This window comes from Protopterus annectens, chromosome 13.part0, assembly GCF_019279795.1.
Source record: "Protopterus annectens isolate FY-2018-M chromosome 13.part0, PAN1.0, whole genome shotgun sequence".
Classification (NCBI taxonomy): domain Eukaryota; kingdom Metazoa; phylum Chordata; order Ceratodontiformes; family Protopteridae; genus Protopterus; species Protopterus annectens.
Genome location: NC_056747.1, coordinates 256401526 through 256423594, shown reverse-complemented (window position 1 = coordinate 256423594; position 22069 = coordinate 256401526). Strand labels below are relative to the sequence as shown.

General features: G+C 46.0%; 1 protein-coding gene across 1 annotated transcript in view; it reads right to left on the bottom strand.

Moving 5' to 3' along the window:
- The window catches only part of SBNO2 (strawberry notch homolog 2), a 2660605-nt gene that overhangs the window by 217391 nt on the left and 2421145 nt on the right, over positions 1 to 22069 (bottom strand). Inside the window, exon 38 of the mRNA XM_044053813.1 lies at positions 17788 to 17803. Coding sequence (XP_043909748.1) covers positions 17788 to 17803 — 16 coding nt within the window. The remainder of the gene's footprint in view (positions 1 to 17787; positions 17804 to 22069) is intronic.

Here is a 22069-nt window from a genome sequence, read left to right as displayed (position 1 = left end):
AGCAGCTTGCCAGCTGGTCTAGATGACTTCACCTCACTGACTGCTAATGCAGCCGAATGTAATCCATCAGCTCCTGGTGGTAATGCCGTGGAAAATGAACCAACAAATATCTCTAGCAGTCGAGCAGGCAATGGATGTTGTTTCTAACAGTACTAAAGATTTTTTAGACTCCACAAGACAGCAGAAACCCATTTTAGTCTCACTTCCATTACAGGTACTGGGGAGAGTAAAGTCGAAGAGTCAAACAAGAGGGAGAAGCAGAAAAACAGAACGCAAAAGAATATCAGCTTCACATATTCGGATGGGGCCAACTACCAGAAGCAAAATAGTAAGGAATATTAGTCTTTCAGAGATTCAGCTACAATTGTTGGATAAAGGTTTAACTTTTATCCCATCTACCGACGGAAATGTAAATTACAGTCTCTCAGAATTAAGGTTGTTTGTTAAGAATCTGGACCTTAAGGTTATGTATAAAGGAGCAGAGACTGAAGTAAATGTTACATTACAATGTTCTAGTACCTTTGTCCCGAACAGTACTCCTACAACTAAGGCATTTTATAACTTATGTGAAAATGAGATATATCAAACATACTTTGAGAAAAATAAAAATAAGTTTTACAATACAAGTAAAGAAGAAAGGCAAGTGTTAATGAATCTCTGCAAATGTGATGATTTAACTATTAAGCCAGCTGACAAAGGAGGGAAAATAGTTGTAATGAATGCTGATGACTACAATCACTGGATGTTGATTTTGCTTTCAGACACTAACACTTTTGGACGAATTAATAGATTAGAAGTTGATAGTACTGTTTATAAAGTAAAATCTTTTCTATATGATTTACTGCTGAAACATTCTATTATGCCTGATGTATACAACATTTTTTCTGTACAATTTACTGATGAAACATTCTATTATGCCCGATTTATATAATTATTTACATATAGCAAAAGAAACAAACTCCAGGCAAGGCAGAATCCAAGGTGTAAAAATATTTAATCCAAAAGTAGAAATTCAAAAAGTACAACCAGGACACAGCAATTAAGTTGAGCGCGCTTTCACTCCACTATTGCAGAGCTTCTTGTTCTGAAGAAGCTCTGCAATAGTGGAGTGAAAGCGCGCTCAACTTAATTGCTGTGTCCTGGTTGTACTTTTTGGAATTTCTACTTTTGGATTAAATATTTTTACACCTTGGATTCTGCCTTGCCTGGAGTTTGTTTCTTTTGGTTTGGTTCTTCTCCCTTTTGTTACATACAGCAAATCCAATTACCCCTGTTATATATAGCCTCACAAAGATTCATAAAAAAATAACTATCCTTCCAATGAGGCCTATAGTTTCAGGGAGTCACTGGATTACTACAGCCATATCCAAGTATCTAGAAAATGTATTGTGCAGTCTACTTAAGTAAGAGCTATATTAGAGACACCAATGATTACTTAGCTGCACTGCAAATATCGGTATGTGAACATTTTTCTAGTGATGTATTACTTGTCACACTAGACATTAATTCACTATGATACAGTACATTAGAGAATTCCTCTACAGTCATAGTGACTTTTTAGGGACTAAAGTACACTTTTCTGTTCTATGCTACAGGTAGTGCTCAATAATGTTTTTATATTTAAGGATGAATTCCACCATCAACTACTACGGGCTGTCATGGGCACTCCTGTAGCTAATAGCTATGCAAATCTAGTATTATCTAGATGGGAAGAATTACATGTTTGTGGCTGCTAAGATAATTTTTTTATTTAGTTTTTTACAAAACTTTTGTAGGTGACATCTTCCTTCTTTGGAAGGGAGATGCTAATAGTCTACATATGTTTCTTGAATTTTTATATGGCACCACCATTTTTCTTCAGTTCGAATTAAAGTTTTCAAAAGACAGTGTGAATTTTCTAGATCTCACTATTAGTCTGGTGAATGGAAAGTTTGAAACTAGTATCTATAAGAAAAAAGTGCAAGCAACTAGTTAAGGTCATGCCAACAGTATGCACCCGAAACGTGTTTAAATGTGTGGCAAGTCAGTTTATGAGAGCTAATAGACTGAATACAACTAATGATGGCTTTGTTAAAGAAATAAAGGATACGGCTGATGATTTTGCTTTAAGAAACTATGACTCAAAATTAATTCACTGTAACAAACTTTTTACTGAGTCAAAGAGAGAATTGGTAAACCTTATTTTTTTTACAAACTCAGTCTGATTTAGAAAATAATTATAAAGTTGGAGATTACAGACAATTTAGTTACATCACAAAATATGATAGACGGACACCACAGATAAGGTCTACAATAGAAAAGAATTGGTGTATACTTAAGTCAGACAAATTAAATAAATTAGTTGGTGACAAACCTCACTTTGATTATAAAAAGGAGATGAATTTAAAGCAATATCTATGCTATAAGGATACTAACTAGAACATCAAGAAACCAGATTTACTTATTAAGGGGACTGTTCATTGCTTTAATTGTATATTTTGTAGATATTAACCCTTCTACTCAGTTTATGCATCCTGTCTCACAAGTATTTAATTGTAAAGCACATGCAACTTGTACAACAGGAAATCTAGTAAACTTAGCAAATTATGAAAAATGCTCCAGCTTTTATGTTGGTAAAATTAACCAGAAACAGAACAAGTGAATTTCATCACATTTGTCAGAGATTCTAAAGAAAATTGAACCAAATGCCTTGTATAAACATATTTCTTTTAATGGAGATGAACATACTTTTAGGTTTAGAGTTTTACAAAAGCTTTTCCTAATAGAAAAAGTGGTAACTTAGTTAACAAAACTGAAACAGAAGAACATAAGTGGATTAATTACTTCACGGCAGACAATTCACCAGCTCTTAACCATATGAATAGTGTGAAAAAAGAAGTTATGTACTCACCATAACGTTCCATCTAAATACTTTTTCATTTGTCTTTAACCTGTGGGTTCCTGGATCCTTCTCAAATCCGATTTGGCCGCAAATCTAGCATCTCATCCAAGCTCAAAGCTTCTCCCTGTACCCATAATGCTCCTGTCTCCTTCCTCCCTTCAGATTGAGTCTGCTGTCCAATCTAGTACTCTCACCTGACCCAAAAGAACTGTGTCCCTATGAAAAACCATCAACAGAAATAAGGGCAGGAGGCACTCTTACAGTGACCACCTCCAGTGGTCATAGGAGCAACCAACAGTTGACACAAAGCAGGGGGAAGGAGGGGTGGACAGTTGAAGACAAATTAAGAACTACTCAGATGGAATGTTATGGTGAGTACATAACTTTTGTCTGAAGTAGTTGTCTTCATTTCATCTTCAACCTGTGGGACAGAGTCCCCAGCTACTAAACGCCTGGGAGGCCCTCATGGAAGGATATTCTGGAGCCAAAGGATGCCTTGTTCCTGGACACAATGTCCAATTTATAATGTGAGATGAAGGTAAGAGAAGAGGACTAATTAGCAGCAGAACAATATCATCTAATGAAACTCTGAACCAAAAGTCCGCTGAAGTGGCCACAGATCTGGTGGAATGCACTTTCACATGACTTGGCAGGGAAATCCCCCTAAAAGAATACACCCAAAAGATACATTGGGAAATCCAATGGGTGATAGTAACTTTAGAAATTGGTTGCCGTAAAAAGGGTTTGGAGTAAGACATGAAAAGTTGGTCTCAGATTTACGAAAGGTTTTTGTCCTGTGCAAGCAGAAATGTAATTGTCTGCAAACATCTAATAAATGCAATTTGTATTCACCCTTATTCTGAAAGTTTGGAAAGAAGACCAGGAAATTGATCGCCTGATTAATGGTGCCCTCTGAAGCTACTTTAGGAAGGAAAGATGGGTTAGTGTGCAAGGACACCCTGTCCCTATAAATAATCATATAAGGGGCTTTGACTGACAAAGCTTGAAGTTCTGAAACTCTCCTGGCAGAAGTAATGGCCACAAAGAACACAGTCTTCCAGGACAAAAGCTGCAGATCCACCGAGGTTGTAGGTTCGGGGGGGGGGGGCGAAACTAAGGCCTGAAGCACTAACATAAGGTCCATTGGTGGCGTAGGATCCTTCACTGGGGTTCAAAGAAGAAAGGTACCTTTGAGGAAGGCCTTGCAAAGCTCTGATGATGCTAAGGAAGCCATGTTATCCCCCACATAATTGGAAATTGCAGCAAGTTGAACCTTGACTGCGGAAAAACTAGCACCTTGTTGAAAAATTCCAGTCAAAAATTCCAGCACAGTGGAAACAGGGGCAGTGAAAGGGTCTACTGCACGTTGTGAAGCCCAGATCGAAAAAACGTTTCCATTTACTGGAGTATACCTTTCTGGTAGAAGACTTAGGGGCTGCCACTAGGATTCTTTTCACAGGAGAGGATAAGCTGGGAGCCCTGACTATCATGAGAACTGGAGCAGTCAAGCAGTGAGCTTTAGACTCACCAGGTCTGGATGGGGAATCCCCGAGAGATGAGAGATGAGATCCGGAACATCATCCAACATCCATGGTGGAGCCACTAGATGAGACCACGGAGAGGGAAACCATACTTGGTGAGGCCAGAATGGGGCAATGAGGATTACTAGGCTTCCCAGCCTGAGAGCTTTCTGAAGGAATTTTGGTATTAAGGGAAGAGGAGGATAAGCATACAGTAGACCGGGGGGGGGGGTCAAGAGTGAATCAGAGCATCTCTGGGGGCTTCCCCCGGAAAGGGGTTCAGAAAGTACAGTTGTGTACACTTACCATAAATGTAGACTTTAGAGTGTATTCACTGTTGCAGTCATTACGTCTGGGTTATCTGCTTTGTAGTAGCCCTCAGTCGGCCTGATTAACAAAGTCTTGGATCCTGCGTCAGTTGCTGTCCCTTCTTCCATGACGTCAGGTCATCAGGGGTATAAAACATGCAGCCAATGCCATTACATCAGTTTTTCTTGCCCCAGCTGTCAGGTGCCCCCCTAATGAGAAGCAATTAAATCTATAAATACAAGGATATACCTCCAACAGAAAAACAAATACACCAAAAAGCTTTTAGAGCATAGTAAGTGAGAGTAGATATATAGCCAAAGCAAGAAAAGGGGGCTGGAGGGAGGGTAACCAGGACTGCAACAGTGAACACACTCGAACATCTACATTTATGGTAAGTGTACAAAACTGTACTATGTTCTTCGTGTTTCACTGTTGCAGTCATTACATTTGGGTAGATTCCCAAAGCTAAGGTTGGGAGGAGGAATTTAAATAGAATTAGGACCAGATATAAGGCCCTGCAAGACTACAGTGGCAAAACCAGCCCTGGATTTAGAGAAAATTGGCAAATGGTAATGCTTGGTGAAAGTATGTACAGAACTCCAGGTAGCTTCTAAGATGTCCCTAAGTAGGGACTCCCCTGAGAAAGGCTGTAGACGTGGATGCAGCCCTGGTTGAATGGGGTCTGATGCCCTGTGGGATAGATTTTCCATGGTGCTTATAGCAGAAATTAATGCAGTGGCCTATCCATTTTGAAATGGTTTGTTTTGAAATAGCTTTCCCCTCTGTCCCTACAGAAAATGCCACCAGTAGTTGTTCAGATTTCCTTTGAGGTTTAGTCCTGTCCAAGTAGAATCTAAGCGTTTATATCACGTTATCGAAATATGAAAATAGCGAATGTTATTTCATTGGCCCCAAAACATCTAAACATGAAAATATCGAACATTCAGAACAGCGAATTTTTTCCCATGGAAAAAATGTTCTGCTCTGAAACACACACACACACACACACACACACACACACACACACACAAAACACAAGCACATCAAACAAACAGCAACCACACACATACACTTAAATTCCTACATCTAACGGTACACTAAACTAAACATACACTATTATCTACCCACTTACCTTAACCCAAACCCTAACCCTAAAGTCCGTCAATATCGCACACTCACCTAACCCGCACCCGAACCCTAATTCACTTAAACCGCCCCTAACCCTAAAGTCTGTCACTATCGCACACATGCCTAACCCGCACCCCAACCCTAACTCACTTAACCCGCCCCTAATCCTAACGTACAATCGCACACTTACCTGAACCCAACCCGTAACTTTCCACCACAGCACTAAGAATAACGAAGCCACAGAAACGGCCAACCGAATTCTTTCCCGAGGAAAGAATTTGCTGTTCTGCAGCTTCGCTATTAGCATTCGCTGAACAGTGTTTGACATCAGAGCATTCAAAGTTTTAATACTTCAATGTTCTGATATAGGCCCAAATCTAAGTTGTCTGTGCACGTCTAAAGAGTGCAGTATCCATTCCCCTTTGTTCTGTGGGTTAGGAAAAAGGTAGGCAAATGAATGGACCGATTAAGAGCCACACTGGATACCACCTTGGGCATGAAGGAGGGATTGGTTCTGAGGGACACCCTGTCCGCATGAAAGATGATGAAAGGTACCACTGCCCATGAGGGCCTGTAATTCAGGCACCCTTCTTGCTGAAGTGATGGCCAAAAGGAAAGCTGTTTTCCAGGAAAGAAATTTTAAATCTGCAGTAGCAGCTGTCTCGAAGGGAGGAAGAGAGAGTTTCTCCAAGACAAAGTTAAGATCCCAGGCTGGAGTTGGAGCTCTCCTGGGTGGCCTTAGATTTTTGGCCCCTCTGAGGAACCGCTTGAGCAGTGGGTCAGAGAAGAGGGGAGGCTCTGTGCTATAATGAACTGAAATGACTGAGGCATGAATTTGCATCTCAGTTAAGTATTGTAGAATCTGAGGCAAATTGGGCACTGCTGTGTTCATTCCTTGAGATTGGTTCCGAGCACAGAATCTTTTCCATTTTGCAGCATAAGATTTTCTAGTACTAGGCCTCCTTGCCTCTAAAATGATATCTATCACTGACTTACTGAGGGATGGTAAAGGAGAGATTAGGTACTTAGCCAGGCTGCTAGGTTCAGGGTTTGCAGCTGAGGGTGCAGAATCATGTTCTCCTGCTGACACAACAGGGAAGGAGTCTGAGGCAGGTGCCACGGAGTCAAGCGTGACACACTGCGCAAGAGTGGGTACCAGTGTTGGCAAGGCCAGTCTGGTGCAATTAAAATCGTCCTTGGCTTGTCCTGTTTGATCTTTAGTAGTACCTTGGAGAGCAGAGGCAGAGAAGGAAAGGCATAAACTGATAGGTTTTTCCAGATGAAGGATACAGCATCCACTTTCCAAGCTTGATTGTGGGGAATTCTTGTGCAAAATTTGTCCAGCTGATGGTTCTGGGGGGAGGCAAACAGGTCTATATCTGGACTTCCCCATTTGCTTGTCAACATGTCGAAAATCCTTGGTTCCAGTTTCCATTCATGTGGGTCCATGAGGTTTCTGCTTAGTCTGTCTGCCAGTGTATTTAGTTTTCCTGGTAGGAATTGAGCTTGCAGATTCACTTGGTAGCTCAAGGCATGGCTAGTCTGCAAAGGGGGTAAGAATGTGTACCCCCCTGCTTTTTTTATGTACCACATGACAGTGGTGTTGTCTGTCTTTACCATTAGTTGTCCTGGAAGAATGTGGTCCTTGAAGGCTGTCAGGGCATTCTCTACAGCTAACATTTCCTTCTGATTTAAGTGCAGGTGCATTTGATTTGGGTTCTATTTGCCCTGTATGCACTTCCCTGCCAGGTGAGCCCCCCATGCATAGTCTGATGCATCTGTTGTTAAGATTTGTTTGGCAGGGGGTAATGTGAATGCTAGTCCCCTGTTTTGGTGGCAGGCCTCTGCACACCAAAGGAACTCTAGATGTAGGCAAGGTATGATAGGAATCCTTGCTTCCAGATCCTGTGAATGTTGACACCATAGGCTTTTGAGATACCATTGCAGTTTCCTCATATGCAGCCTTGCATAAGGGATTAGAAGAATGCACAAGGCCATGAACCCCAAAGGCTTGCAGTATTTGCCTTGCAGACAGCTGGGTTTGTGTGGCTACTTGTTTGAAGTAAGTTGTCAAATGTATCCGTTTTCTCTGGCGTGAGGAAAGCCATCTGGAAAGTTGTATTCAAGCTTGCTCCCAGGAATATAATTTGTTGACAGGGTACCAAGTGGGATTTCTTTTCGTTTATGGTGAACCCAGACAAGTCAGTACCCTTAGAACAAATGCCAGATGATTGAAGAGAATGTCCTTGCTTTCTGCCTGAATTAGACAATCGTCCAGGTATGGGTATATTTGAATATTTCTTTGCCTGCAAAATGCAATGACTGGAGCTAGGCATTTTGTGAATACCCTGAGCGCAGTAGATAAACCAAAGGGCAGTGCAGACAACTGACAGTGCGTGTAGCCTGCTCTAATGCGTAGGCATCTTCTGCAAGACTCCCTGATAGGGATGTGCAGGTATGCTTCTTTTAAGTCCAGTGTTGCCAGCCATGCATCCTTGCCTAGCGTAGGAAGCAGCTGGTGAAGAGTCAGCATTTTGAATTTTGGAATCACCAGGAAGGTGTTTAGCATGGAAAGGTCCAGGATAGGACGCCATGTATTGCCTTTTCTGGGTACCAGGAAAAGTCTCGAATAGAAACCTTGTCCCTTTTCCTCTTCTGGTACCAACTGAATAGCCCCCATGTTTAAGAGAGAGAGTACCTGATTTTGGGGCTCTGCCCACTGATTTGGGGGTAGATCTGGCTATCCACTTGGTGTTGGTAACGTGTGAAAATGAAATCTGTATCCTTGGGACACTATATTTAGAACCCATTTGTCCTGGGTAATGAGCTCCCAGTTTTTGACCTGCAGACCAATCTTTCCGCCTAAAGGAGCATTCAGTTGGGAAATGCTTGGAAGTCTAAAAAGCAAGTCATTGAGATGGTTTTCCATAGAGGGGAGTCTTGCTGCTCCCAGGTTTGGGTGCAGAAACCCCCCACTACCTAGTCTTGTGTGCCCCTTGGGACTGAAACCTGGGGTTTCTGCTGTGTCTGGGTTTGGCTTGAGAAGACCTGGAAGGGGCTGGAAAGGACCAATTTTTAGAGGGCCAGTGCCTACTAAATCTAGAAGGCTGAACTTGTAAGAAATCTAACAGTTTGCATAGATTTAGCTTTATCTTCCATCTTTTTAAGAACTTCCTCTTGTTGCCAAACAGGCAGTCCTGATTTGAGGGAGCATCCAACAACTTAGCTTTAACATGATCTGGCAAAGACTGCTCCTTAAACCAAGCATGCCTGAGCACACACCCAGTAATAGCAGCCCTGCAAGAAGCCTCTAATGAATCAAATCCACATTGCAAAGTATGTTTTCCAACCTGTTCAGAAGAATGCATTAAATCCTGTAATTCTTTATTTTCAGCACAGTCGGGCATTAACATAATTTTCTGTTTAAGCAATCCAATAACATGTTGATATTTTAACATATGAAACTGGCAGTTTAATGGACAAGGTTGCAGAAGTGTAAACTTTCTTACCCCATCTATCCAGCACCCTGGAGCCTCTATCACAGGGGGTAGGATTTTTATCAGTAGAAGCCTTAATGCCTTTGGGTCCCTGTGAAACAGTCTCTGGAACCGCAATAGGATTTTTAAAAAGGAACTTGTGAGAATCAGGAACCCTGTAATATCTGTCAGGTTTTCTGGGAGCAGGAGGCAAAGAATCAAGGGTCAAACTAGATTCTGAAAAGGCATCATCAACAATGTCTAGTACAGGAGGTACAGCTTAAAGGCCTATGCTGAGGCAGGAGTAAGACATCCCTAAGCCTCTTTTTAGAATCAGAAAAATCCAGGCTTTCCCAGTGGAAATGCTCCCATAGTGTGTGTAAGGTTTCACCAAAAGAAAAATTCTCTGGAAGGGAAGCAGAGGAATACAGTCCTCTGCATCAGAATCCTCATAAGTAGATAACAGCAAATCCAGATAATCAGAAAAATCAGAATCCTGTTCAGAAGATTCATAAACAACTTCAGCCCTAGGTCTCTTAAAAGGGGGGGGGGTGGCTTCCCCTGATTAGAGTTATAAGATTTTCAGCCATTCTTATTTGTTTTTTAGGCATAGAGCCCAGAGCATGCGGCCTGGGTGTCAGTTTCTTAGGCATGGTTCGAGATTTTGGCCTAAATGAAGGAGGAGGCGTCAGTTTAATATGCAAGTCCATAGGCCTGAATACACCCTCAGAAGCCGGTGCCTGCACAGCGGCTCCTGGAACCATTCAAGGTAGAGACATCTGCAGGCTCCACAGTTGAAGAATCTCACGGCATACCGGACTCCGAATGGGTCTCAGTAGAGGCCTGCGAGTCAAAAGTAGTGGGCATCAGGGGCTGCAAAAGCACCTCACTGAGTACCGGCGAACTGGCGACTGGCTTAGGAGAAGCGTCGTCGGAAGCCTGTCTGTCTTTATCTTTGCGTTTTTTCGGAATCCCGGTAGTCTGAAGGCTAACTAACATTTCTGGATCATTAAACCGAGAACCGAAATATTTAGAAGTGAAAATATACCGACGACTGATAGTGCGCTGTTTAAATAAAGCACAAAACCGACAGCAAGGCACATTGCGGTCAGGGCCTAGGCAAGGAATACAGTACGAATGAAAATCTTTGTGAGGTATTTGCTTTCCACAAGTAATGCAATTATTAACTTTTACTGACATCAGTAAGGAGCAAGAAAAAGTTTCCCCAACGGGGTACTTAGCTTTAGTTGAAGACTTTGGTTCTGAAACTCGAAAACGAAAATTTCAGGAGTTGGCCGACCGGCACTTGCCAACTGCTTCGGGCACCGCATGGCAAGAAAGACTGATATAATGGCATTGGCTAGATGTTTTATACCCCTGACGACCTGACGTCATGGAAGAAGGGACAGCAACCAACGCAGTACCCAAGACTTAGTTAATCAGGCCGACTGAGGGCTACTGCAAAGCAGACAACCCAAATGCAATGACTACAAACGTGAAACACAAAGAACATCAAAGAACTCGCTACATTTCACATTGGAAGGAGAAGCAAAGAGATCGCAGCAAGGCTGACCCCACTTGTGAAAGATCCATTCTGCTACTGAAGGATTTAGAGGCCACTCATAAGGCATCAGAATAGATCTGCTGAGCCTGTCTGCTAGAATGTTGGACCTCCCCGGGATGTGCGTTGCCACCAGAAAATGGCCGGCGGAGATTACCCACTCCCATACTCTCAAGGCCTCGTGACACAGGGGACAAGATCTAGTTCCTCCCTGCTTGTCGATGTACCAGATCACCAACATATTATCCATCTGGATAGCAATCGTTCCTGAGGGAAGATGAGCATGGAGAGCCTGCAATGCTAGAAGCACCGCCCTCATCTCCAGGACGCTGATATGCAATCTGGTCTCATAGGGAGACCACGTATCCTGAACTGTCCTTCCCGAGCAGTGCCCCCCCCCAGCTGGGAGGCTTCCGTAGTGACCATGGCTGTGGGGAAAGGTGGAAGAAAGGGACGACCCCAAGCAAGGCCCGAGGAATGAATCCACCACAGAAGGGAGTCCCTGCACACTCGAGAGGTTCGGACACAGTGAGTCAATTGAAGATCTAACTAGGACCATTGAACTGCAAGGGTCCACTGAAGAATCTGCATGTGAAGGCAGGCTAAGGGTAAGATGCCTGGGAGGGGCAGCAAGAAGCTAATCGTCCAGGTAGAGGAATACCTGTACACCCTGGAGTCTCAGGTGAGCCACTACTACTGACATCACTTTGGTAAACACCCTGGGGCTGTGGTGAAACCAAAGGGGAGTGCTTTGAACTAGCAATGATTGGCTCCTAACCGGAAGAGGAGAAACCTCCAAGTGCATCTGTCCATTTTTATGTGATAGCACGCATCATGGAGGTCAATAGAGCACATCCAGTTATTCTCCTGCAGGAAGGCAGGATAGATTGAAGGGTGACCATCCAAAACTTCGTCTTGGCCACTGACAGGTTCAAATCTCACATTTTCTTTGGCAGCAAAAAGAACCTGGAATAAATGCCTAATCCGAAGAGATCTGGGGGGACAGGTTGGATGACTCATTTTCCTAGCAGCTTTGCGATTTCCAGTGCTGCATCCTCCCTGTGCATGGGTGGAACGTCCAGGAGGTGTTTGGGAGGTGTAGGTAGCTCTTGAAAAAGGACTGAACAGCCTCTGGTCTGGATATAATTTGCAACACCAAACGATCTTCTGTGATGGACTCCCACTCTGTCTGTGTAGCGAGAGACGGCTCCTGACTGACTCCACAGTCGGACAACCCTTCAGGGTTGCTGGGCGGGTCTGTCTGAGAAAGGCTTTCAAAACCTGTAAATTCTGGGATCCCCTCTGCCCCTAGGACAGCATCTGTCAAATCCCCCTCTGCCCTGGAGGAAGGCAAGTCCTGAGTGTCCTGGGGAAAATTCTGAGATTTCCGAAACCACATCTTGCCGATTCTTAGAAAATGTTCGTTGAGGGGCCGAAAAGCAGATACCGATGGCAGACAGAGTCATCCCTTCCTTCTCGCTCTGAACTAATGTGTCACGTAATGACTTCCCAAAAAGGGGGCATTGGTAAATGGTGCCTTAAACGGTTCTGAAAACTGACACAGCTTAAGCCAGGCATGTCGCCTGATGGCAACGCCTGTGCCGACAGCTCTAGCGTCTCCCTTGTGTGCGTGGGAGAGGAGATGCATAGAGATATTAGCAACTGAATTTATGGTGGCCATACGAGTGGAAAACACCTTCTTGTTCTCTGCCGACATGGATACAGGGGTCGACTCAGCGATCTCCTTCACCAGGTCTCGCTGCAGGCGAATCACGTGTGCCATGTAATTCAGGTCAGGTAGATGGACCATAGAGCTTTCCTGTGCGAGCTCCTTCCCAGTGGCAGTCACCACCACCATGGCACCACCCAGGGATCCCTTATGCCACTAAGATCTGTCTGAAGGGGAGGGCTCAAAACCTTGGCCAGACATTTGGGAATGGGCTCCACTGTGTCTGGTTCCCTCTATGCCTGAAATGTAATGATATCCCCTAAAAGATCTGCAGGAGGGGACACCCAGGAAGTAGGCGGTCCTGCACCAAATGCCTCGAGGAACACAGAATCGTCCAAGGTAGGTCTTTGGGCAGACCACTCCCCTCGCTGGTGAATGAGTTCCATGAAGTAACCTTGGGGTGGGTGACCGGGGGAACCCTTCCCCTTCCTCCAAATTGGTGTCTTCAGTGAGAGACTCCAGTGGGGAGTCTAACTGCCTCCTTTTGCACGTACGTTTGGGAGGGACCTCCTTCAGTGGGGATTCTCTGGGGAGGACCTGCCAACGTCTTGCTGTTCCCAAGAGGGGGCGTCCTGATGCAAAGAGGTGGCAGGCTGTCCCTGAAAGGGCAGAATGGCTGGATCCATGCCAGAAACAGACGAAGCCAGGGCAGAGTCCGAAGACGAGATGGTCAAGGGTCTCAAAGAAATTGAAACAACTCTCTTCACCACATCGAAAGATGAAGGGGAATGGACATCCTGAGAAAGGACAACAGAAGCTGTCACCCTCTGACCCGATGGGGGAGTCAGAGCTGAACCTCCAGGCGTCAAGATACCAAGGGGAAGGCTCTATTCCAACACACTCGGAGCAGACACCAACCCCTCAGATCCAACGCCAAGGCCCTGGCTCTGAGAGCCTGTCGGATCAGAGCTAGTTGGATCTAACCTGCTCAAGGCCAGCATTGAAGTATAAGGTACCATCAGCACCGGCCCCTCAACAGCAAGTGTCCTCGGATCCAAGGACTCCAAAACTGAAGTAACAGGGGTGGAAAAAGGGATGTGTGCTCCCCACTCCAGAGAGAGAGAGGGGGCAGGCAAGACTCCTATTTGTATCTGGCTGTGGATGAACTTCTGCATCATCCTATCCATCTCCGCTTCGCTAAGGCTACTGGTGGAGTGGGAGGAAGAGATGACTGACACCGGCCTGGAGGGGTGCAGAGAAGCCTAAGCTGGTGACCGGATCTGGAGCTCCTCTGGCTCCAGAGAGAACCGAGGGGAACAGAGCCGGGGAGACTCTGGCCTTGGAGTCTACCTAACTTTAGGTGGAGGGCTGGCAGAAGCCGATCAATCTGGGGATCACTTCCTTGGCCTATCCCTCTTGGAAGATTTGTCTCCATCCCTGGCCCTCTTGGTGGGAGTAAGTCCCACAGGCCGGGAAGGAGGCAGGGGCAGAACCCAAGGGTGCAGGGTCTTGAGTCCCCGAAGAGGGAAGAAGGCCCTTAAGAATAAGTTTGTTTCTCCTATCCATAACTGCCCGGGGTTTAAACCTGGCACAGATGGAACCTTGGAGATGGGCTGCCACACGACAAACGAGGCACAGAGTGTGGCCATCGTCTGGGGAGAGCTTATGACCACACTCTGTACACTTTCTGAAGCCGGGTTTGGGAGCTTTGGACATTGTCCCTACCTAAGGCCCAGTACACATTCAGTCACACAGTCCACACACACACAAGAGGAAAGAGAGAGAGAGAGTGAGTTTTTTGGATTTTTTTTTTGTTACACACTGACGGAAAAGCGCGAAGGGGCGGTATAAAGCAGAGAAAAAACAGACGAGAGAAGAAAAAGGAAGATTTTACACCAAAAACAGCACTTACCACAACTTTAATAGCAGAGAGCTCGGATCACGATGTGGACATGTAGCGTGGCAAACGAGATCTGAAGGGTGGAAGGAGACAGAAGCATTATGGGTATGGGGAGGAGCTTTGAGCTTGGATCAGATGCTGGATATGCGGCCACGTCGGCTCGGAGATGGATCTGGGAACCCACAGGTTGAAAATGAAATGAAGACAACTACTTCAGATTCTCTGTTAAAAGATAAACAAATCTATATCACATAACCTTAATTTTTAAAAGATTTTATATATATTAATTATTATTGTTACTGATAAATTAGTTTGGTTTTTGGTCACATGATTTAATAAACTTTTAGTTATGTACTCACCATAACTTCAGATGTTTGGGATCCATCTCGCCTACATTCTGTACTGATGGGTTCGGAGCCGATCCCTCGGCTCCGACTCGGCACGCTTATGCTATAGAGCGAGGCCTCTTATTGGCTGAGCTATCTTTATCCCAGGATGCACCACCACTAATCCCCCAGATCTTGTTTGTCCGCATACATGCACACATGCACAACTTGATTATATAACATTGTTAGATGTTTCAAGATGAAACAACAGGATTCGGACCTTCTGATATCCTCTGATCTCCAAGGAAGGGGAAGGAGGGTGGGTTATTAGAATGTAGTAGATGGATCCCAAACATCTGAAGTTATGGTGAGTACATAACTAAAAGATGTTATGTGATCCTATCTCGCCTACATTCTGTACTGATGGGACAGCGTCCCTAGCACCTAAATCCCGGGTGGCTCATTGGAAAACACTCCTGAGCACTGTGGAACCAAATGAAGCTCGTCCTCTAGATGCCACATCTAATCTGTAGTGGGAAATGAAGGTGTGCAGTGAAGACCATGTAGCCGCAGCACAAATGTCACTAATAGCAAGCTTAGAATGAAATGCTATCGAAGTAGCCATAGCCCTTGTAGAATGAGCCTTGACAGAGGTGGTAAGCTCTTTGTTAGAATAAAAATAAGCTTGAGTAATACAGTCCCTGATCCATTTGGCAATAGTGACCTTTGTGACAGCGTTGCCCAATTTGTTATCTGCAAAGGATACAAACAACTGATCTGTTTTCCTTGTTTGTTTGGTCCTGTCTAAATAAAAACGTAACTGTCTGTGGACATCTAGTGTGTGGAATATGAACTCCGCTTTGTTAGAGTATTTTGGGAAAAAAAACTGGAAGCTCTAACGATTGTTGTAAGCAGAAAGTAGAATTAGAAGTTATGTACCTACCATAACGTTCCATGTTAGTTGTCTTCTCTCGCCTTCTTTCTTGCTGGATGGGTTCGGAGCCGATCCTCGGCTCCGACTCGGCACTTGCTTTAGCTCGAGAACTCCTTTTACCAGCTCGAGGCAACCCTATATCCCAAGATGCAAGGCGGAACTACCTCAGATCTCGTTTGGCAGCTAACTAACCTTGCTAAAGACTATCCTAACAGAAATAGGAACAATGGTTCCTAAAAGAAATCCTCCTAACAACGTACCGGAGGAAACAATCTAATAGGAACTCTCCAATATCTGTCCAGGCCAGGGGGAAGGAGGGAGGGGCCAAGAAAGAAGGCGAGAAGACAACTAACATGGAACGTTATGGTAGGTACATAACTTCTAAATGTTAAGTTGTCAATCTCGCCTTCATTCTTGCTGGATGGGACCGCGTACCTAGCACCTGTATCCCGGGTGGCTCAATGGAACAGACTCTTGAGAACTGTGGAACCAAAACTGGCCCTATCTCTAGAGGCCAAGTCCAACTTGTAATGAGAGACAAAGGTATGAGGTGTGGCCCAAGTAGCTGCTGCACAAATGGTATCAATGGGTAGTCTATCCTGAAAAGCTGCAGAAGTGGATAGACTCCTGGTTGAGTGTGCTTTTGGTTTAGAAGATAGCTGTTTGCCCCTGAGAGAGTACACATAGGAAATAGTGGAAGTCAACCATCTGGATAAGGTCACTTTAGATACTGGAAGACCTATCCTATTTTCTGCATAGGAGACAAATAGTTGGTCCGATTTTCTGAATTGTTTAGTTCTATGCAAATAGTACCTGAGCTGACGATGGACATCCAAAAAATGCAGTTTTTGTTCAGCTCTGTCGGAATAGTTTGGGAAAAAGACTGGTAGATCTATAGATTGGTTCATGTTGGTTTGAGATACGACTTTGGGAAGAAAGGAAGGGTTAGTTCTTAATGATACCCTGTCCTTATGAAAATCAAATAAGGGGAATGGATGCAGAGAGCTTGAATCTCGGAAACCCTTCTTGCAGAAGTGACAGCCAGTAAAAATATAGTTTTCCAGGTCAATAACTTCAAAGAACATGAAGCAGACGGTTCGAAGGGAGGTAGTATCAAGGATGTCAACATTAAGTTTAGATCCCATTGCGGAGGAGGATGCTTTATAGGTGGTTTTAGGAGGAAAACTCCTCTGAGAAAGGCCTTGCATAACCTATGAGACATAATGTTATTGTCATGCAGGCCAACATGATACTTAGAAATAGCAGCCAGTTGTACTTTGACTGTAGATGACGAGGATCCTGAATGAAAAACCTCCGCCAGGAAATCTAAAACGAATGTACAGGAGCAGTAAAGGGTCAATATTTCTGGAATTAGCCCAAATAGAAAACGCATTAGCCACTTGCTAGCATAAACAGTCCTAGTGGACGACTTCAAGGAAGAGACTAAAATGTCTCTGACTGAGTCCGAAATCATCGGTAGCCTGGCTAGGGTAGGAAGTGGAGCAACCAAGCAGTGAGGTTGAGAGAATGAATGGCCCGGTGCTGCTGACCCGATTGGTGGATCAAGAGATCCGAACTGGGTCCAGATGCCAGGGCTGCACCAGAAGGTGAAGATGCAGAGCGGAAACCAAATTTGTCGAGGCCAATATGGGGCAATGAGGATCAACTTGGCTCTCAAAGCGGTGGCTTTCTGAATGACTTGTGGAATCAAGGGAAAGGGAGGAAAAGCGTGCAGAAGTCCCCGGGCCAATCCTGGGTTAGAGAGTCTCTCAGAGGTTGGCCTGGAAGGGGAAAGAGAGTGAAGAAATCGGGGCACTTGTTTTGAGGAGTAGCAAAAAGATCGCAACAAGGAGTGCCCCACTTCAGAAAAATCTGATCCACTACAGATTGATTGAGAGACCACTCGTGAGGCATCAGAATGGATCTGCTCAGCCTGTCCGCTAATAGGTTGGACCTGCCGGGGATGTGCGTTGCTATCAGAAACCGCTGAGAAGAGATCGCCCACTGCCAAAGTCTGAGAGCTTCTCGACATAACGGATAGGACCTGGTCCCGCCCTGCTTGTTGATGTACCAGACTACGGACATGTTGTCCGTCTGTACTGCAATAGTCCCCGTGGGAAGAAAGTCATTGAGGGCTTGCAACGTTAAAAGCACTGCTCTCATCTCCAGGACATTTATGTGCAGATGGTATTCTATGGGATGCCACGTCCCGTGGATCATCCTGCCCTGATAATGCCCCCCCCCACCCGATCAGAGAGGCATCCGTAGTGACTGTGGCAACTGGAGGAGGGGGAATAAAGGGTCGGCCCTGATGAAGAAGAGGGGAAGATATCCACCAGTTCAGATGAGCTCGGCACGACTGTGTTACCAAGATTTCGTGCCTCATCGGGAGACTGTGGTACGACCACTGCGTGGATAGCATCCACTGCAGAAGACGCATGTGGAAGCGAGCCAGTGGTAGAAGAACAATGGCCGCAGCCATAAGACCTAGAACCTTCAGTATAAATCTGGCTTTGATCTTGTTGCTTTGCAAAAGAAGCCAAACAAATTTTGGATGTCCAGAATTCTTTGATCTGTTAGTCTGGCTAACATTTTGGCGGTGTTTAATTCTGCCTATAAAGGTGATAGATTGGCAAGGCAGCAGAGAAGATTTTTCAAGTTTACTGAAATTCCCAAACTCCTGCAAAGCTGTAGAGTGTAGTCTCTGGACTGAAGAAGCTGACACTTGGTGGTGGCGGAGAGGAGCCAGTCGTCCAAATAGGGAAACACCTGGAATCCTCGGCGTCTCAGATGAGCTGTGACCACTGCCATGCATTTGGTAAACACTCTGGGGGCTGAAGTGAGGCCAAAGGGCAGGGCTCTGAATTGGTAATGACTGGTCCCTAGCGGCGGAGAAACCTTCTGGGCGTCTGTGAATCTTTATGTGATAGTATGCATCCTGAAGGTCTATAGAGCACATCCAGTTGTCCTTGCCCAGAAAGGGCAGAATGGACTGAAGCGTGACCATCCGAATCTTGCCTTCTTGACAAATCTGTTCAGATTGCTCAGGTCTAATATTGGTCTCCAATCTCCCGTCCTTTTGGGGACCAAAAGAATCTGGAGTAGACGCGGATCCTACCTGGTCTGCTGGCACAGTCTGGGCGGCTCTTTTTCTAGGAGCTTTGAAACCTCCTGTTCTGCCAAATCCCTTTGACCGGGTGAGATGTCTGGAAGGGATTGAAGAGGTATGGGAAACCTTCAAGGGGATTTTGTAACCCTCGGATATAATCGACTGTACCCACATCTCTTGAGATAGGGATTGCCAGTCTACTGGGTACACCGAAATCCTTCCCGCGACTGCCTCCAAGGGTGGACAGTCGGGCAACACCTCAGGGATGCTGAAAGGGCTTCTCAGGAAGAGACTCCCTGTTGCCCTGGTTCTGAGGACCCCCTGCCTCTAGGGCGTCTATTATTGTTACTCCCTCTGCCTCTGGGGGTAAACTGACCACGTGTGTCCGGTGTAGCTCCTTGGGCTTTACGGAACCACATCTTCCCCCCCTTCTGACCCTTGGGGTATGGTCTAGAAGGAGTGGAAAACTGGACTCCAACGGCAGAAAGAGTTTTACCGTCCTGCTCACACCTGGTCAAGGTATCCTTCACCTGAGGTCTGAACAAAGCCGAACCATCAAAGGGGGTATTAGTGAAGGACGCCTTAAAGGGGTCCGCAAAATTACAAAGCCGCATCCAGGCTTGGCGTCTAAGAGCAACTCCTGTGCCTGCGGCCCTGCTCGCTCTATCGGCCGCATAGGATATGAGCCACATGGAGGAGTTAGATATGGAATTCAGGATAGCAAGCTGCGAGGCAATCTTTTCCTGAGCCCCAGCAGCAGAAGGATCCTGGACTACTTCTCCCAGTTCCTTGAGAACATCTCGTTGAAGCCTGGTGAAGTGACAAAGATAATTCAGCGAACGCATAGCAAAGGTCGCTGAAGAAAACATCCGCTTTCCATACCTGTCCATGGTCCTAGAGTCCTTATTAGGAGGATGGACAGGTACTGAAGGATCCGCCAATTCCTTCTTAGTGGCAGCCACCACCATAGCATCCACCGGAACACCCTTGGAAAGGAACTGTTTGTCCGAAGGGGCCGTAATGAATTTGGATGGTCTTCTGGGGACAGGTTCCACAGAATCTGGAGCCGCCCACGCCTTATGAGCCACTACCTGCATGAGTGGGTCGAAAGGCGAGACACCCAGGAGGTGGAGGGTCGGGATCCAAAAGCCTCCAGGTATACCGACTCATCCTCGGAGGGGTCAATGGAGGGCCAATTCCCCCTCTGTTTGAGGAGCTCAAGGATGTCTGAAAAAGAGACATCCTCAGAGGGGGACCGTGGGGAACCCTCCGACTCATCTAAGTCGGTATCAGATGTAGTAGACTCAGGGGAGTCTGTGTGTTTCCTCTTACCGTCCTCTTCGGAGGGGTTCCCCTGCAGGATCAGGAGAAACCTCGGAAGAGGAGGAAATTCCCAGTGGGGAAACCTGGGGCGATGGATCCCTGGGCCTGTGAGCAAGAGGTTGGCAAGAGGCATCTGCAGGCACTGAAGAGGGAGGAGCTAGAGGGATGGACCGTTGACCAGGCTCAGAGGCCAGGACACTCCTCATCACCTCAAAGGCTCCTCTCCCCGGGAGGCCGGAACACACCCGCTCGAAGAAACAGGAATGGCCGGCTCCAAGAGAGAAGGCTCGAGGCGATGTCGGCGCCGAGCTTACCAAAGCCGAAGCCCGAGAGGGAGGCGGGTCGGACAAGGGTCCGATGCCACTAGCCCCTCGGAGCCGACAGTGGAAACCCGGCGACCGGATCCCTCCAAGGAAGGTCTCAAGGAGGAGATCGGAGCCGAGGCAGCGGAGCCGAAGGATGTATCGGCTCCGGCATCGAAACAGTCGCTGTCCCGAAGCTCCGGCTCCGAACTGCGGTGTGGAGTCGGAGGAGGAAGTTCAAGGATTGGGGCTATAGCGAAGTCTGTTGAGACGGGCTATGGAGCATTTGGGCCAGTGCCTGAGACTTCAACAGCCTGCTTACCACCCTCTCTATATCGTGGTCAGACAGCCTGGAAGATCTCAAGATCGGCTCCGATGGCTCCGCTCCGACAAAAGAGGAGACCCCGGAGCCGAGTGGATACTAGTATAGAAGGGGACCGGGATCTCTACGGGTCGAAGCCATCGGAGCCGAAGTCCCTTGAACCCCAGATGGAGCCGAGGATATCTCGGCTCCGATGCTAGATAAAGTGTCGGCTCCAGCCGAGTCGACAAGGCCACAGTAGTCAGGGTATCGGAGCCGGTCGGCGCGAACCCACTACTTGAACAGCAGATGTATCGGCTCCAGCTGGAGCGATGTCGGCCCGATGGAGCCGGAGCCACGGAGGAGGCTTGGACACTGTAGCCTGAGCCTGGTGGTTTAGAAGGTTTTCCTGACCCTAATTTAGGAGGAGAACCTTCTGGCTTAAGTAAGCCTCGGAGGATGAGTTTATTCCTCCTTTCCTGCAGGACTCTCTGGCTAAAAGCATGACATAAAGCACAGGAGTCCTGCAGGTGCAATGGCCCCAGGCAATAAACACAAGAAGTGTGACCGTCTGTCAGAGACATTTTCTGACAGCACTGGTCACACTTCTTGAAGCCTGAGACCTTGCCTTCCTTTGACATCCTAGGAGGATGGAAACACAAACAATCCCAACAAACACACAAATTAATCCCTTACACAAACACACAGGAAGGGAATAACCAATGGGGAAGTAGGCCTGACTAAAAAACTTTAGACTAAAGATTATAAAAAGTTTGAAAACAAGGGAATAGGGTGGGCTGTAACTAACTACAGACTAAACTGACACTAAAAGGGAAAAATAAACCCCTAACTACACTTTTTCTTATTTTACAAAGAAAAACTTACCTCAGCTGGCAAAGGAGACCTCTTTCGCTAAGCGGCAAACGAGATCCGAGGTAGTTCCGCCTTGCATCATGGGATATAGGGTTGCCTCGAGCTGGTAAAAGGAGTTCTCGAGCTAAAGCAAGTGCCGAGTCGGAGCCGAGGATCGGCTCCGAACCCATCCAGCAAGAATGAAGGCGAGATTGACAACTTAACATCAAACTTTAGGGACAAAGGAAGGATTTGGTCTGAGGGATACTCTGTCTTTGTGAAAAACCAAGTACGGGGGTTTTACTGACAAAGCTTGAAGCTCTGAAACTCTTCTGGCAGAAGTAATTGCCACCAGAAAAGCTGTCTTCCATGATAGAAACTTTAGATCACATGTAGCTGCCGGTTCAAAGGGGAAAGAAGTCAAGGCGCGTAACACTATATCGAGATCCCATGGAGGTGCAGGATGAGAAATCGGAGG